Below are 14,541 nucleotides of genomic sequence, written 5' to 3'. Positions count from 1 at the left end.
TTGTGAGGTTCTGGAACTCTTCCTCAGACATCGATGGAGGCGGGGTCATTGTTTCGGTTTTAGCGGAGGTTATTAGATTCTTGACTCCGAAGGGAGTCAGTGGTTATTGCCAATAGAGTAGGATGTGGAATCGAGGCCGCAGCCTGATCTTACTTAATGATGGAGCAGATTAGAGGGGCTGAATGGCTTAAATTAATGTTTTATGTTAGTTGTATGAAAGAAGGCCATTCTGCCCATATTGAGTGTGCTGGTTCTTTGATCAGTTCCACCTAATTGTCTTTGAGAGTTAGCACTGCAGTGACTAAACTTTGAACATATGTCATTGACTACAAAGTGCTTCAGAATCTCTGAGGATGTGAAAGGTGCTGAATAAATGTAGGTCTCTTCTTGCTTTATTCAATTTTCTTCTGCCTTTTCTTCAGGCAGCATGTTCTAAGCCATTAAATTCTACCATGTTAGAAAAGAAGATTTGCCCCTCTGGTTCTTTGGCCACTTGGCAATGACCATCTCCAACAAGAGACAATCTAATCACTGCCCCTTCACATTCAATGGTGTTACCATCACTGAGTTCCCCCACTATCAACATCTTTGAGGTTACCACTCACCGGAAACTCAGCAGGACTCACCACATAAACCAAGTGGCTACAAGAGTAGGTCAGAAGCTAGTAGTATTGCAGTGAGTAACTCACCTCCTGACTCCCCAAAGCCTGTCCATCATCTGCAGTGCACAAGTCAGGAATGTGTTGGAATACTCCCACTTGCTTAGATGGGGGCAGTTCCAACAGGAAGCTTGACACCATCCAGGACAAAGCAGTTCACTTGATTGGTACCACATCCACTGCCAGCACCACCAACTCTCAGTAGCAGCAGCGTGTACCACCGACAAGATACACTGTAGAAACTCAACAAAGATCCTTAGCCAGCATCTTCCAAACCCACAACTACTTCTGTCTAGAAGGACGAGGGAAGCAGATACATGGGAACACCACCACCTGCAAGTTCCCCTCCAAGTCAATCACCATCCTGACTTGGAAATATATCGCCATTCCTACAGTGTCACTGGGTCAAAATCCTGCAATTCTCTCCCAACAGCATTGTGGATGTAACAGCAGCACATGTTTCAAGAAGGCAACTCACCACCACATTCTCAAGAGCATCGAGGGATTGGCAATAATAAATGCTGGCTCAGCCACTAACTTCCATGTTCCACGAATGAATTTTAAAAACCTTAAGTCAGTGTCATCTGCTTATTACTTTCCCCGCCATTCAAAATCCTTCATTCTGGGTCCAGATCTAATGTTGCAATTAATTATTTATCAGCAAGAGGGTTCTGAGTATTTAACATTTTGTTGACTTTGACAAGTAATTTACTTTAATCCTGTCATAGTTGTATGCTGGCAGAAATCATTACTTGGAGCTAGGAATTATTCCAAACATATTGTTCACCAAAGGCTTTGTGTCATCCATTGATTTTTTTGCCAGGCTGCACCGTGAGCTGATAATTGAATGCAGTTTGCTGTTTTTAAGCTGATGCAAGTTAGGAAGAGAGATTAAAGAAATTGGAACTGATCTCTTTGGAGAGAAGAAGGTTGATAGAAGGTGACGCTGGAAAAGCACAACAGGTCAGGTCATCTGAGGGACAGGAAAATGAATATTTCTTCCAGCATCTGTAATCCTTACTGTCCCCAGTAAGTTGACAGAAGATTTGATGAGATTGACTAATGTTGACAGAAGATCTGATGAGATTTCCAAAATCATAAGCAGGCTAGACAGAGTGGATTGGGGGAAAATGTTTCCCCTCCTAAAAGGGACAAGAATGAGAGGGCATAGATTTAAAGTGATATGTAAAAAGAGCAAAGAAAAAGGAGATAAATCTTTCACACTCAATAAGTAATTGGGTATGAAATGTGATGGCTGTAGGTTCAATTGAGGCATTCCACAGTACGATGGACAATTATTTGGACAGCAACAATGTACAAGGATTTGGAGAAAAAGCAAGAGATCTTGACTGAACAGCTGGTGCAGACAAGATGGGTCGAATAGTCTCATTCAGTGTTGTTCCACTTCTGTGTTTATTTCAATCTTAAGTGCTCTCCATCTACTGTCTAAGAACTGGTTGTAAAATTTCAATGTCACTCCTGACGCTAATCTTTTGTCATCCTTGCTTCTTCACTTTAATCTGCATGAGACTCACTAAATGGCACAAATGGAAGTCAATCAATGGAAGCATGGAAACAGACCCTTCGATCCATGCCAACCAGATATCTTAAATTAATCTAGTCCCATTTGTTAGCATTTGGCCATATCCCTATAAAGCTTCCTATTCATAAACCCATCCAGAAACCTTTTAAATGTCATAATCGCACCAGCCTCCACCACTTTCTCTGGCATCTCATTCCATACACACACCTCCCTCTGTGTGAAGAGGTTGCCCCTTAGGTCTCTTTTATATCTTTCCCCTCTCACCCTAAACCTATGCCCTCTAGTTCTGGACTCCCCCACCCCTGGGAAAAGACTTTGTGTATTTATCCCATCCATGCCCCTCATGATTTTATAAACTTCTATAAGGTCACCCCTAGCCTCTGCTGCTCCAGGGGAAAATAGCCCCAGCTTATTCAGCCTCTCCCCATGCTTTTTCTCTGTACAATAATCCAGCCAGTGGCTATTGCTGTATCCCTGTAGCCCTGAGAGTTTATTTCTCTTGTGTGTGCATCCAGCTTCCTTTTGGAGTCACTCATTATCCCTGCCTCCACCCCAGTCACAGTCAGCAAGTTCCAGGTTGTCAATATTTGCTGTCTTCGTTCTCACAATTTCCACTGAATCTCTTGCCCAAAACCTTAAGTCTAGTCTTTGTGCCATCAGCTCAGCTTTTCTTAGCCTACCGTCTCCAAACCTGTCATCATCTTGGCGGCACGGTGGCACACAAGAAAAGCAACCTCCACTTTTCCAAGTAACTTTGCAGCTAAAATTTCCCCTTCCCCATCCTTGGAATCACTCTGGCAAATCACTTGTACCTTCTCCGGGACCCTCATGTCAGTGTAGTGGGCTCCCATTAAAGACTTTTTTGCGAAAGATTCTGGAGGTCTGAACAACATGCAGAAAATGGCCCACAGATTGGCCATCTATAGCAGGAGAAGCAATTAACTTCCAGGTCAATCATCTTTCTTTTAATAAAGGGGGAGAAGGAAGGTTTGTGGGGCTGAGAAAAGCAAACTTGATCCTCACAGCCACAGGCAGTGTTGCCAAAACATTCGCTTCCTTCACAAAGCTGTTGGGGTTTTAAAGACCAGAGACACACAATCTGTCACCGTGGGTAAAAAGTGAAGTTCGAACTTCATTCAAATATGGAAATTTCCAACTCACTACTTGGGAGAAATCTAGCTGCCTGCTCACAGCCCATCTCCATTTAACCCAGAGATGGGAAGGTTGGAGGTAGGGCATTCGATGTTTCATATTTCTGCATCCCAGCCAAGTGTCAGGTCCCTCAGAGAGGAGCGATGGAGGCACATACGTGATAGCCGTTATACAGGGCACCATTTCCAGTTCAGATCACAAGGGCCCCTGATGTTATTACCAATCTCACCTTCAGCCTTTCCCTTTGAGTAACACAGTGTGATGAAGCACTCTGTGAGTTTACTCCTGGACATAAGATGCTCAGGCTAATTATCTGACTGACTGTCTATAGCCAAGATGTACTAATTCTTTTGGCTATTCTACTTGTGTTACAGTACTTTTCATACTTTCCAATAACAGTCACAGGATGGTGATTAGAAGATCCAACAAAAGTTCAAATAAAACCCTTTTGTATAGCACAGAAGGAGACCAATTGGCCAATCATGTCTGTGTTGACTTTTTAAAAGCGCCAGCCATTTAATGATTCTTTACAGAGACTCTGGAATGAAGAGCTTATGCCCAAAATGTTGACTCCACTGCTCCTCGGATGCTGCCTGACCTGCTGTCAGTCCTGAAGAAGAATCACTGGACTCAAAGCATTAACTCTGCTATCTCTCCACAGATGCTGTCGGACCTGCTGTATTTCTCCAGCAATTTCTGTCTTTGCAAAAGATTCTTTATCTCAGATCTGCTAAGTATATTCTGGAGACCTATGTTCAAATCCCACCATGTCAGAGGGTGACATTTGAATCCGATATAGAATGTGGAATTAAAGGTCTAATACTGACCATGAAACAGTGTTCGATCGTTGGAAAGCTCACCAGGATTCACTCATATCCTTTAGGGAAGGAAATGTGTTATCTTTACCTGGTGTGACCTATATGTGACTCCAGACACACAGCAATACGGTTGAACCTAACTGTCCTCTGGGCAATTAGGGATGGGCAATAAATGCTGGCCTAGTCAGCAATGCCCATGTACCGTGAATGAAATGTAAAAAAAAACATTCTAGCCATCAATCTTGCACAGAAGAAAGTTTGAACCTGTTATTTCTCAGTGCCATTGCTAATAGAGAGTGCATTCTAATATTAATGGCTGAGTACAGACAATGCTTGGGAGGTGCTCATAATAGCTCTTCTTATTTTAACCAATACTTTTTTGTTTCTCTGCAGCTGCCAGTGCCTATTGCTGTACTTTTCCTGATGTGTAAGCAGGGAGTTGGGGGTTGCTGTGGAAAGAAAAGTGTACCACTCTTACCAGCTGAGGAACTTCCCCCTGATCTGCAGATGGACAGATTAGCACCAGGACAGGAGAAGACATTGCATGCTAAAGGTTGGTCAAGAGTGTGCACAAAGAGGTGGAATATCAGCGCAGAGTAAAATGTATGTGTGCAGGTGTATCTGTCTTCACACATGATGTGGAGGTGCCAGTGTTGGACTGCGGTGGACAAAGTTGAAAATCACACAATGCCAGGTTATAATCCAACAGCTTTATACAAACTTTCAAAGCAGTTACCTGACGAAGGAGCAACGTTCCAAAAGGGTTTTTTTTCCAATAAACCTATTGGACTGTAACCTGGTATCGTGTGATTTTCAACTTTGTCTTCACACATATATTCATGCGGGTATGTTAACTTGATTTAGTGCAGTATACTTTTGTCTGAGAGCATGGTGACTCAGTGGTTAGCACTGCAGCCTCACAGCACCAGGGACCCAGGTTCGATTCCACCCTCCAGTGACTGTCTGTGTGGTATTTGCACATTCTCCCTGTGTTTGTGTGGGTTTCCTCCAGGTGATCTGGTTTCCTTCCACAGTCCAAAGATGTGCAGGTTAGGTGGATTGGCCATGCTAAATTGCCCATAGTGTCCAGGGATGTGCAGGCTAGATGAGTTAGCCATGGGAAATGCAGGGTTATGCAGAATAAGCATAGCTGGGTGGGATGCTCTCTGGAGGGTCACTGTAGACTTGATGGCTGAATGGCCAGCTTCCCCACGGTAGGGATTCTATGAAGTCAGAAGGACATGGGTTTGAAATTGACTTCAGGGATTTGAGCACATAATTCAGGCTGACCGGGTCTGTGTAGCACTCAGAGTTGCTGCATTGTCAGATTGCTGCAGCCTTTGGATCAGGTGGCAAATTCAGCACCCTGCCTCTTGTCCGACGTCTCCAAGCACTTTCTTAAAAAAGATAGTATAGCTTCTATTCAGTCTCTTAGCCAATCTCCCAAAAACCATAGACTATCTGATCATTATCTGCTTTACTATTGTGGAGATTTCCATTTGCAAATTGGTTGCTGGATTTCTGACGTGATAACAGGAACTAAATTTCAAAAGCACTTCATTGACCAAAAAATGCCTTGGGACATTGTGATGTTGTGAAAGGTACTATGTAGTTGTAGGCACTATTGGGTCTGAGAGACAGAGAAAGGTGAGTGAAAAACACCAGAGCAGAAGACTTTGACTATGTATGTTTGTGAAATGCAGAGATAGAGAACTGGCAACATATACATAAAATCATGGAATAGTTATGACACAGAAAGAGCCCACTCACTGTTTGAATCCATGCCCACTCTCTGCACAAGCAACCCAGCTAGTCATACAACCTCACTCTTATCCAGGAGACCCACATACACTTTTTCTTCAGATGCTTATCAAATTCTCTTTTGAAACCAATAGTTGAATTGTTTTTTAAAAATGTATTTCTGGGATGTGGCCAGCAATTATTGACCATCCCTAATTCCCCAGAGGGTAGGCAGGAGTCAATCACATTGCTGTGGGTCTAGAGTCAAGTATAAACCAGGCTGGATAAGGATGGCAGATTCACTTACTGAAAGAGAATTAGTGAACCAGATGGGTCTTTAAACAATGATAGTTACATGGCTGCCATTAGGCAACTTTTATTTCAGAACCGTATTGAATTAAAGTTTCACCGTGGTATGAATTTGACACGTGTCCTCAAAACATTAGCCTGGGGTTCTGGGTTACGAGCTCAGTCTGTCACATCTACATGCCTAATACTGTAAAATAACACATTCGTGAAACGTATTCAAAGATTTTGAATCCCCCTCAAGTGGTCAATCTATATAAAAACAAATAAACTTCTATTCAGTAACCATATCAAAGACAGCTAATCTTATGATATTGCCACTACCCTGTCCATCTCTATCATTACTGCATTCTCAGACAGCACATTATACATCATAACCACTGAGAGCATTAAAACAAAAGTTTTCTTCATGTCACTGATTGTTCATCTGCCAATTATTTTAAATTCATATGGTCTGGTTCTTAATCCTTCCACTAATGGTAACAGTTTCTCTCTATTTGGCCTATTTTAGACCCTCATTAGTTCTGAATATTTCTGTCAAATCTTACCCCAGCCTCCTGTAAGGAAAGCAGCTCTGGTTTCTACAATCCATCATGCCACTGAATTCCACAGTCCCTTGGAAACAATCTCTTAAAGTTTGTTTTCCTAAACCTTCCCTGAATAAGAGGGGAGAGATGGTATACACAGGTACAGGCTCGTGATTATTTGCTGTGCCTCTGACAGAATCTACCTTCCCGAAAGTTCATACACCTCCCTCACGTTGTTTTCAGTTTGTGAGTACAGGGTTGGCGGATTGCCATCACTTCTCTGGAACGCTGCTGAAGTAGGCAGTTAAAGATGAGAACTTAAATTTTCTTTCCAGAGTGGTCAATCTGTACCAACAAGAGATATGAACCGGTTATCACAGAACATGCTAATTACACTTGTTAAACAAATAGACTGAACTTCACACTCTTCTTTGGCAGTTATCTTGTTCAATGCTATACTTAGTGAACTATTATCAGTCCAAATGATAATAATCCCTTGCAGTTTGTTGGATATGTTTTGGCCTATATTCCATGATATTAGATTTAAAAATAATAGATTTTAACTGTTACCTAGATTCTAAAATGCTTTACAATATCTTCCTGCTCTCTCACCCTGTCTTCTTGCTTCTCAAAGCATTGAAGATTGCTGCGGTGTGGCTACATGGAATTGTCCTCTTGGCTTTGTATGATGCGTCTTTGTAAAATCTGCTTCTGTGAAACAAAATTGTGGGTCCAAACCCCCCCTCCAGAGTCTCGTGCATAAAATGCAGTTGCTGGGCGAGTGCTAGAGAGTCTTTCTGATTAAATGTTTCGCCAGAGATCAATCTGCCCTCTCCGCTAGGCATCAAAACTCTTGTGGAACTTTAGCAAAGAAGTTCAGAGGAGTTTTCCCTCATTCACATTCCGTCATTTTTATTCATTAATCAATGGGCTATAATGAGCTGTTTGTATGATCTTGCTGTTTGCTGAGTTCACATTTAATTGACAGTGTTAAAGTGGTATTAAAGGATCAAACTGTCTGACATGGTCACTGAATCAAAGTTTGTTTTTATAGTAGATTGACTGCTGGAGGGGATTCTCAATATTTGAATGTGTTTCATTAATGAGGGCTATTTTACTGTATTAAATATGTATATGTAAGATTTATATTAACCTGTCTGGAATTTTTAAAAAAAAGACCTTTGCATAGCTCATGCCCCAGAGCGTACTGGGTGAGTGGCTGTGATATGATCATGGAGTAAAGGCCACGTATGAGGTGACGTGGAGCTGTCTTGGACAGTACAAGGTTACATGAATGAGACATGAACATGGAAGATGTAACTGGGCGGTGAGGTGGAATGATGGTAGTGCAGAGCCAAATAGTCTTTCTAAAACTCGAGTGAAATCTCCAGTTGCATAGTGGGATTTCAACCCAGGAGCCCGGAATGTTAGCTTGAGGTCACTGGGGTTCATAACCAGCAGCATTTCCATAAGGCTGCCATCTTCCTGGCTCAGTGTGCTATACATTTTCCAAAAAGTACTGAACCTTAGCACATGCAACACTCATTCCAAGAAGGGGGGACAGTATGGCATCTCCCCCATTACTGTTAACATGGCTGTTTATAGAATTAGACTGTGCATTTTTGTAACACCTATTGCAACCTCAGCACATTCCAAAGCAGTGTCCAGCTAATGAAGTATGTTTTTAAGTTTAGTCATTGTTATATTTTCTAAAATGTGCACAGCAAGCTCCTGGTGATGGAACAATTCTTGCAGTGCGGTTGGTGAGAACCATTGAGGTTAGAACTGAATGGTGAACACACACTGTGGTGCATCAGGAAAGGTGAGGGAGGTTGATAATCTTCAAACCTGTTTGCAAAACATTGCAGTTGTGTTGTGTAAATAGCTGGATGCAGTCTGCTATGTTTAAATAGCAGCAGTGTTGCATACAGGAGAAAGTGAGGACTGCAGATGCCGGAGATCAGAGTCGAGAGTGTGGTGCTGGAAAAGCACAGTAGGTCAGGTATCCTCTGATGCTGCCTGACCTGCTGTGCTTTTCCAGCACCACGCCCTTGGCAGTGTTATGTACAGTCAAGGACACAGGATTTACATCCGCCATTCACAGTCAAGATTTCACCCAGTTAACAACTGATCTTGTTCATGCAATGAGCAGACTAGTGAGCTTTTATTAAAACAGGGATGAGTGTAAATGTGTGGTATTCTTGCCGCCCATATAGGGCATTGTGAGACCACACCTACTGTGTGCACTTATTTCAGGAGGGGCGGACTCGGCAGGTTCACTGGTTGTATCAATTCTGAATAAAAGATTACCATCTAAGATTGTTGTAAAAATCTATCTAGGTCAGTAAAGGTGAAGGTGCCCTAGTCTTATCAGACCATAGGGCTGCTTTCTCCTTACAGAGCGATGGTTAGTGATGATTTAAGCTGAGGATCAGCACACCTCAGTAAAAGGAGAGCCTTTCATGATAACCTCAGCCAGTGCAGGAATTGAACTCATACTGTTAATGCCGAGAGTGTTGTGCTGGAAAAACACAGCAGGTCAGGCAGCATTCGAGGAGCAGGAGAATCAACGTTTTTGGCATAAGCCCTTCGTCATGAATGGACGCTTATGCCCGAAACATCAATTCTCCTGCTCCTCGGATGCTGCCTGACCTGCTGTGCTTTTCCAGCACCACACTCTCAACTCTGATCTCCAGCATCTGTAGTCCTCACTTTCTCCACATGGTTAGTATCATAAACAAGTCTTCCAGCTAACTGAGCTAACTTGCTACATGCAAATTGGCTACTTTTGAAGTTACGTAATTACCAAGAAATCTGCACTAACGTAATTACCACTAAAAGTGCATTAATCCCAATTTCTTGCAGTTGTCCCATATCCTTGAATGTTATGATATTTGAAGTACTTATCCAAATATTTTTTAAAGGTTGTCAGTTTTCCAGCCTCCACTACCTTCCCAGGCAGTGTGTTCCAGATTCCCACCACCCACTGAGTGAAAAGGTTTTTTCTCAAATTTCCTCTGAATCTCCTGCCCCTTACCCTAAAACTATGCCCTCTCATGATTGACCCCTCAACTAAGGTGAACAGCAATTCTCTATCCACCCTGTCCATACCCCTCACATTCTTTACACCTCAATCCTACCCCCCCCCTTATTCTTCTCTGTTTTAAAGAAAACAATCCAAGCCTGTCTAGTCTTACCTTAATTCTCAACTTCTGATGAAGAGCTTATGCCCAAAACGTCTCCGATGTTATCTGCCGTGCTGTGCTTTTCCAGCGCCACACTTTTCAACTCAATTTCTCCATCGTAGGCAACATTCTGGTGAACTTCCTCTGTACCCCCTCTAGCGCTATCACATCCTTCCTGTAGTGAGGCATCCGGAACTGCTCAAACTAGTCCAGCTGGGGTGCTTGTCTTGTGGTTTTGCAAGGTGCCATATAAATGCAAGTCTTGCTAACCTGTACTCACCAAACCCTTTGCCAGTGGAACTAAATTTATCTTATTTACCATATGAAAACACTCGCTGATTTTGAACAGCTCTGTTAAATCTCCTCCTAACCTTCTCTGCTTTAAGAAGGACAACCCTAACTTCAATAACTTGGCCTCTTCCCACTTCTCGTCCTAGAGTACTTTTGTTGGAACTCTCGGTAATGTATTTCCTTAGCAGTGTGGTGAGCTAGGATTACCCAACATTGTGAATTAGCCACGGGATCTCACAGGATTGGAATATGAATCTGTTGGGCATGCCAACATCACAGAACAATAATCCATCCTCCTTCTCCCGGTTCCCCTACTTCAGACACTGTACCATAAAGCGACTGGCAGAGAGAGACTTGAATACGCAGACTCAATAGGCTGAATGGCCTCTTTCTGCACTGTCGGGATTCTTCGAGTGACCAGGCATTCTAGGGGAGGCTGTGATATGGTGCCACTGACACTGGAACAGTAATCCTGAAGCCTAGGCAGATGATGATATTTGAATTCAGTAACAATGTTTTTTTTTCAAAAAGCTGGTCTAACAGTGATCATGTAACCACTGTCAATTGTCAGAAAAACCCACCTGATTCCCCAATATTCTTTAAGGAAGAAAATCTGCCAACCTTAATTGGTCTGGCCTACATGTGACTCCAATATTGTGGTTGACTCTTAACTACTCTCTCTGCAATTCAGGATGGCCAGTCAATGTTCTTTATCTAATGAATGAATAATGTTAAAAAATTCTGATTTGTGGTCAAATGTCCAATGATCAGATCCGTAGGAGTTTGGGGGGGCATGGTGACTCTGTGGTTAGCACTAATACCTCACTGTGCCAGGGACCTGGATTCAATTCCACTGTTAAACAACTGTCTGTGTGGAGTTTGCACATTCTCCCTGTGTCTGTGTGGGTTTCCTTCCGGGTGCTCTGGTTTCCTCCCACAATCCAAAGATGTCCAGGCTAGGTGGGTTAGTCATTAGAAATGCAGGGTTACAAGCATAGGAGGGTCTGAGTGTGATACTCCCCAGAGGATGGTATGGACTCTATGGGCTGAATAGTCTGCTTCCACACTGTAGGGATTTAGTAAGGAATATCTCTTGCCTGCACTGCTAAGCCCCACTAACCAGAGAGGTTGAAAATCTGGAAAACCAGTACCTCATCATACAAGATCAATAAACAAATTAAGTTTTAGGGATAACCATTTACTCACACTCCACATGTTGCTCCCTTATTCCCTCCAGCTGCTCTTTTCTCTCCTGATTTAAATTTGGGGCTGACTGAGGTTTTCCTGTTTCCTAGCATCATATTCTTCTGTTTATCACCTGTGTACTAATTGCACAACAAGAATTGGCAAAGTCATAATGTGGGTTCTTTATTTCGAGATTAGACTGTATGCCAACAGTTCTAACTGGGTGGCTGTGTAGACATGTCTGACCAATAGGACTGCTGCTTCATTCCATTAACAGGAGGTAGTGACGGACAATGTTTTGGATACAGCCCCTTAAAGGTACATGTTCATCACATCCCAACACCCAAGCGCCTGACAATCCCCAGAAACCCTATTCCCAGCTCTAGGAACAGGTGCTTGGTAGTCTTGAGTCGCGAGGGAGTTCATGTTGGTGATGATCAAGTGATATTATTGTAGGACTATTAATCCAGAGCTCAGTTAATGTTCTGGAGATACTGGTTCAAATCCCACCATGGCAGATAGTGGAATTTGAATTCGATAACAATTCTGGAATTAAGAGTCGAATGATGACCACAAAACCATTGTCGATTTTTAGAGGGAAAAAAATTACTTGGTTCGCTAATGTCCTTTTAGGGAAGGAGATCTGCCATCCTCACCTGGTCTGGCCTACATGTAACTCCAGACCCACAGCAATGGGGTTGACTTAACTGCCCTCTGAGCAATTAGAGGTGGGCAATAAATGCTGCCTAACCAGTGACGTCCATATCTCTTGGATGAATAGATTAATTTGAATGAACAAATGACTTAAAATGAGGAAGGACTGGGAGAGGGCAGGTAATGATGTGGATATTCTAAATACTTTTGCTGAGATGCAGCTATTGATTTAGAAGTGATTGCGTTTCCAAAAAGCTTCATTGTCTGTGAATTGCTTTTGAACATCCTGAGGTCATACAAACTCTTATGGAAATGGAAATTTTGTTTTTATTTGAAATGCATCAACAAGGCACACAAGTAGGAGGTGATGTGAAGTTTATTTTGGTTAAAGGTCATTGACTAAAAAGCCATTGTTAGGGTGAAGTCTATTGTGTTTCTTGCCAACAGGTATAAGGCTTAAGTGACCTACTGGATTTGTGTGGACTGATAATTTGTAAACCCAACCTTTTAAACAGTCAGTGTCACTGATCACATCCAGTGAGCCAAGCTGTGGTTGCTCAGCAACTAAATGCAACCTCTTATCTTGACCCTTCTGGCACTTGAGAGAATGTCATAAGTGCCATTAAGGATAAAAACTAACCTACATATATCATTGTACCATAAAGTAGTTTCTCTGAGGAATGTTGTTAGTTCAGTTGGTAGCTTTCTCACCTCCATGTCAGAGGGCTGTGGGTTTAGGACTCACTCAGTGTCTTGAACAGGTAAGAGCTGGAAATGTGTTGCTGGAAAAGCACAGCAGGTCAGGCAGCATCCAGGGAACAGGAGAATCGACGTTTCGGGCATAAGCCCTTCTTCAGGAATGGCTTATGCCCGAATGGCTTATGCCTGAAGAAGGGCTTATGCCCGAAACGTCGATTCTCCTGTTCCCTGGATGCTGCCTGACCTGCTGCGCTTTTCCAGCAACACATTTCCAGCTCTGATCTCCAGCATCTGCAGACCTCACTTTCTCCTCTTGAACAGGTAACCCAGGTAAACATTTCTGTGTGATGCAGAGGGAGCACTGTGGTGGCACTTTATTAAAGGGACATTGAATGAAAGCCTTGTCTTACTGCTGAGGTAGAAAAGCTAATTCCAATGGCACGTCGTAACAGAGAACTTGAGCATTGGACTGACCAACATTAAGTTCTCGAACAACATCATCATAATTATCTGGTTATTTATCAGACATTGCTATTTACAGTATTTTGCTATGTGTAGATTGGCTGCTGATTTTCCTACTTTACACCAGTGATAACATTTTGAAATTACATCATTGACTGTGAAGTGCTTTGGGATGATCTGAGAATTTGCGAGATTAATGCAAATTTGTTCTTTCATCATCATTGCTTGGGTGTTAGTTCAGTCAGTGTCGTGATTGGAACCAGGTCAATTTTGTTGACTGAGATCCTTGATTGGAGTTGTTAACCTGGGCCAATCAGGGGGTCCAGGCTGACAGATATAAACAGGGGATTAAAATAAGCACTACTGCTGATTAGCAGTAGCGTGGGGGCTTATAAGGAGAAAAAAACCCAGAAATAAACAGGGGATTTACAATCTCCTCAGTTCAGGGATTGACTTGGAGCTGTCTGGCAACAGCCAGTGTACTGTGCACAAGTAAATAAAGGGTGACTTGGCCTCAGTGCAGTTATTTCAGTCATCTGGTTGGCAATGCAGAGTGATGCCAACAGCGTGGGTTCAATTCCTGCACCAGCTGAGATGACCATAAAAGACTTTCCTTCTAAAGGTCTCCCCTCACCTGAGGCATGGTGACCCTCAGGTTAAACCACCATCAGTCATCTCTCTCCAATGAGTTGGATGATGGTGACGTTTTTTTAAATTTAACCCATTTTTTTCTAATCAGCCTGTTCAGAGATATTATTACATGCTTCTGGAGCAAGTGGGACTTGAAACCAGGTCTCCCAGTCCAGGGACAGGGACACTACCACTGTGCCACACACGGGCGTGGTGACAGTATTAGGGTGCTGACAGATTAGGTTCAGGTGAAAATAATGGCTAGTCAGATGAAACATCGAGATCCTGTCTGTGTGGTTACAAAAAAAAACGACAAGTGTATACGGTCTTGGCAGGTGGATGTAGAGAGGATATTTCTTCTTGTGGGAAAATCTAGAACTAGGGGAAATAAAAGATTGCTTATTTAAAGCAGAAATGAGGAGGTTTTTTTCCCTTGAAGTTTGTGAGACTTTGGAATATTTTTAAGGCAGAGATGGAAAGACTCTTGATTTGAAAGGGAGTGACATGTTATTGGGAGTAGCGGGGAGTCTGGATTAATCAGATTAGCTACGGCCTTATTGCTGGAGGGGTTAGGTGATCTACTCCTGTTCCTAATTTGTATGGTTGAATATTCATATTTCTAGAGAAGCTTTCCCACAGCAAAACCTCTAAAGGCACTTCACTGGGGAGTAAAACTACATTTTGATACCA

At 42.6% G+C, this 14,541-nt stretch overlaps 1 protein-coding gene across 1 annotated transcript in view; it reads left to right on the top strand.

Annotated features, from left to right (window-relative positions):
* mfsd4aa (major facilitator superfamily domain containing 4Aa) overlaps positions 1–14,541 on the top strand; it is a 61,164-nt gene that overhangs the window by 33,630 nt on the left and 12,993 nt on the right. Inside the window, exon 4 of the mRNA XM_043716380.1 lies at positions 4,566–4,725. Coding sequence (XP_043572315.1) covers positions 4,566–4,725 — 160 coding nt within the window. The remainder of the gene's footprint in view (positions 1–4,565; positions 4,726–14,541) is intronic.

This window comes from Chiloscyllium plagiosum, chromosome 26 (genome assembly GCF_004010195.1).
Source record: "Chiloscyllium plagiosum isolate BGI_BamShark_2017 chromosome 26, ASM401019v2, whole genome shotgun sequence".
Taxonomy (NCBI): domain Eukaryota; kingdom Metazoa; phylum Chordata; class Chondrichthyes; order Orectolobiformes; family Hemiscylliidae; genus Chiloscyllium; species Chiloscyllium plagiosum.
This window is presented reverse-complemented; position numbering and strand designations above follow the sequence as displayed.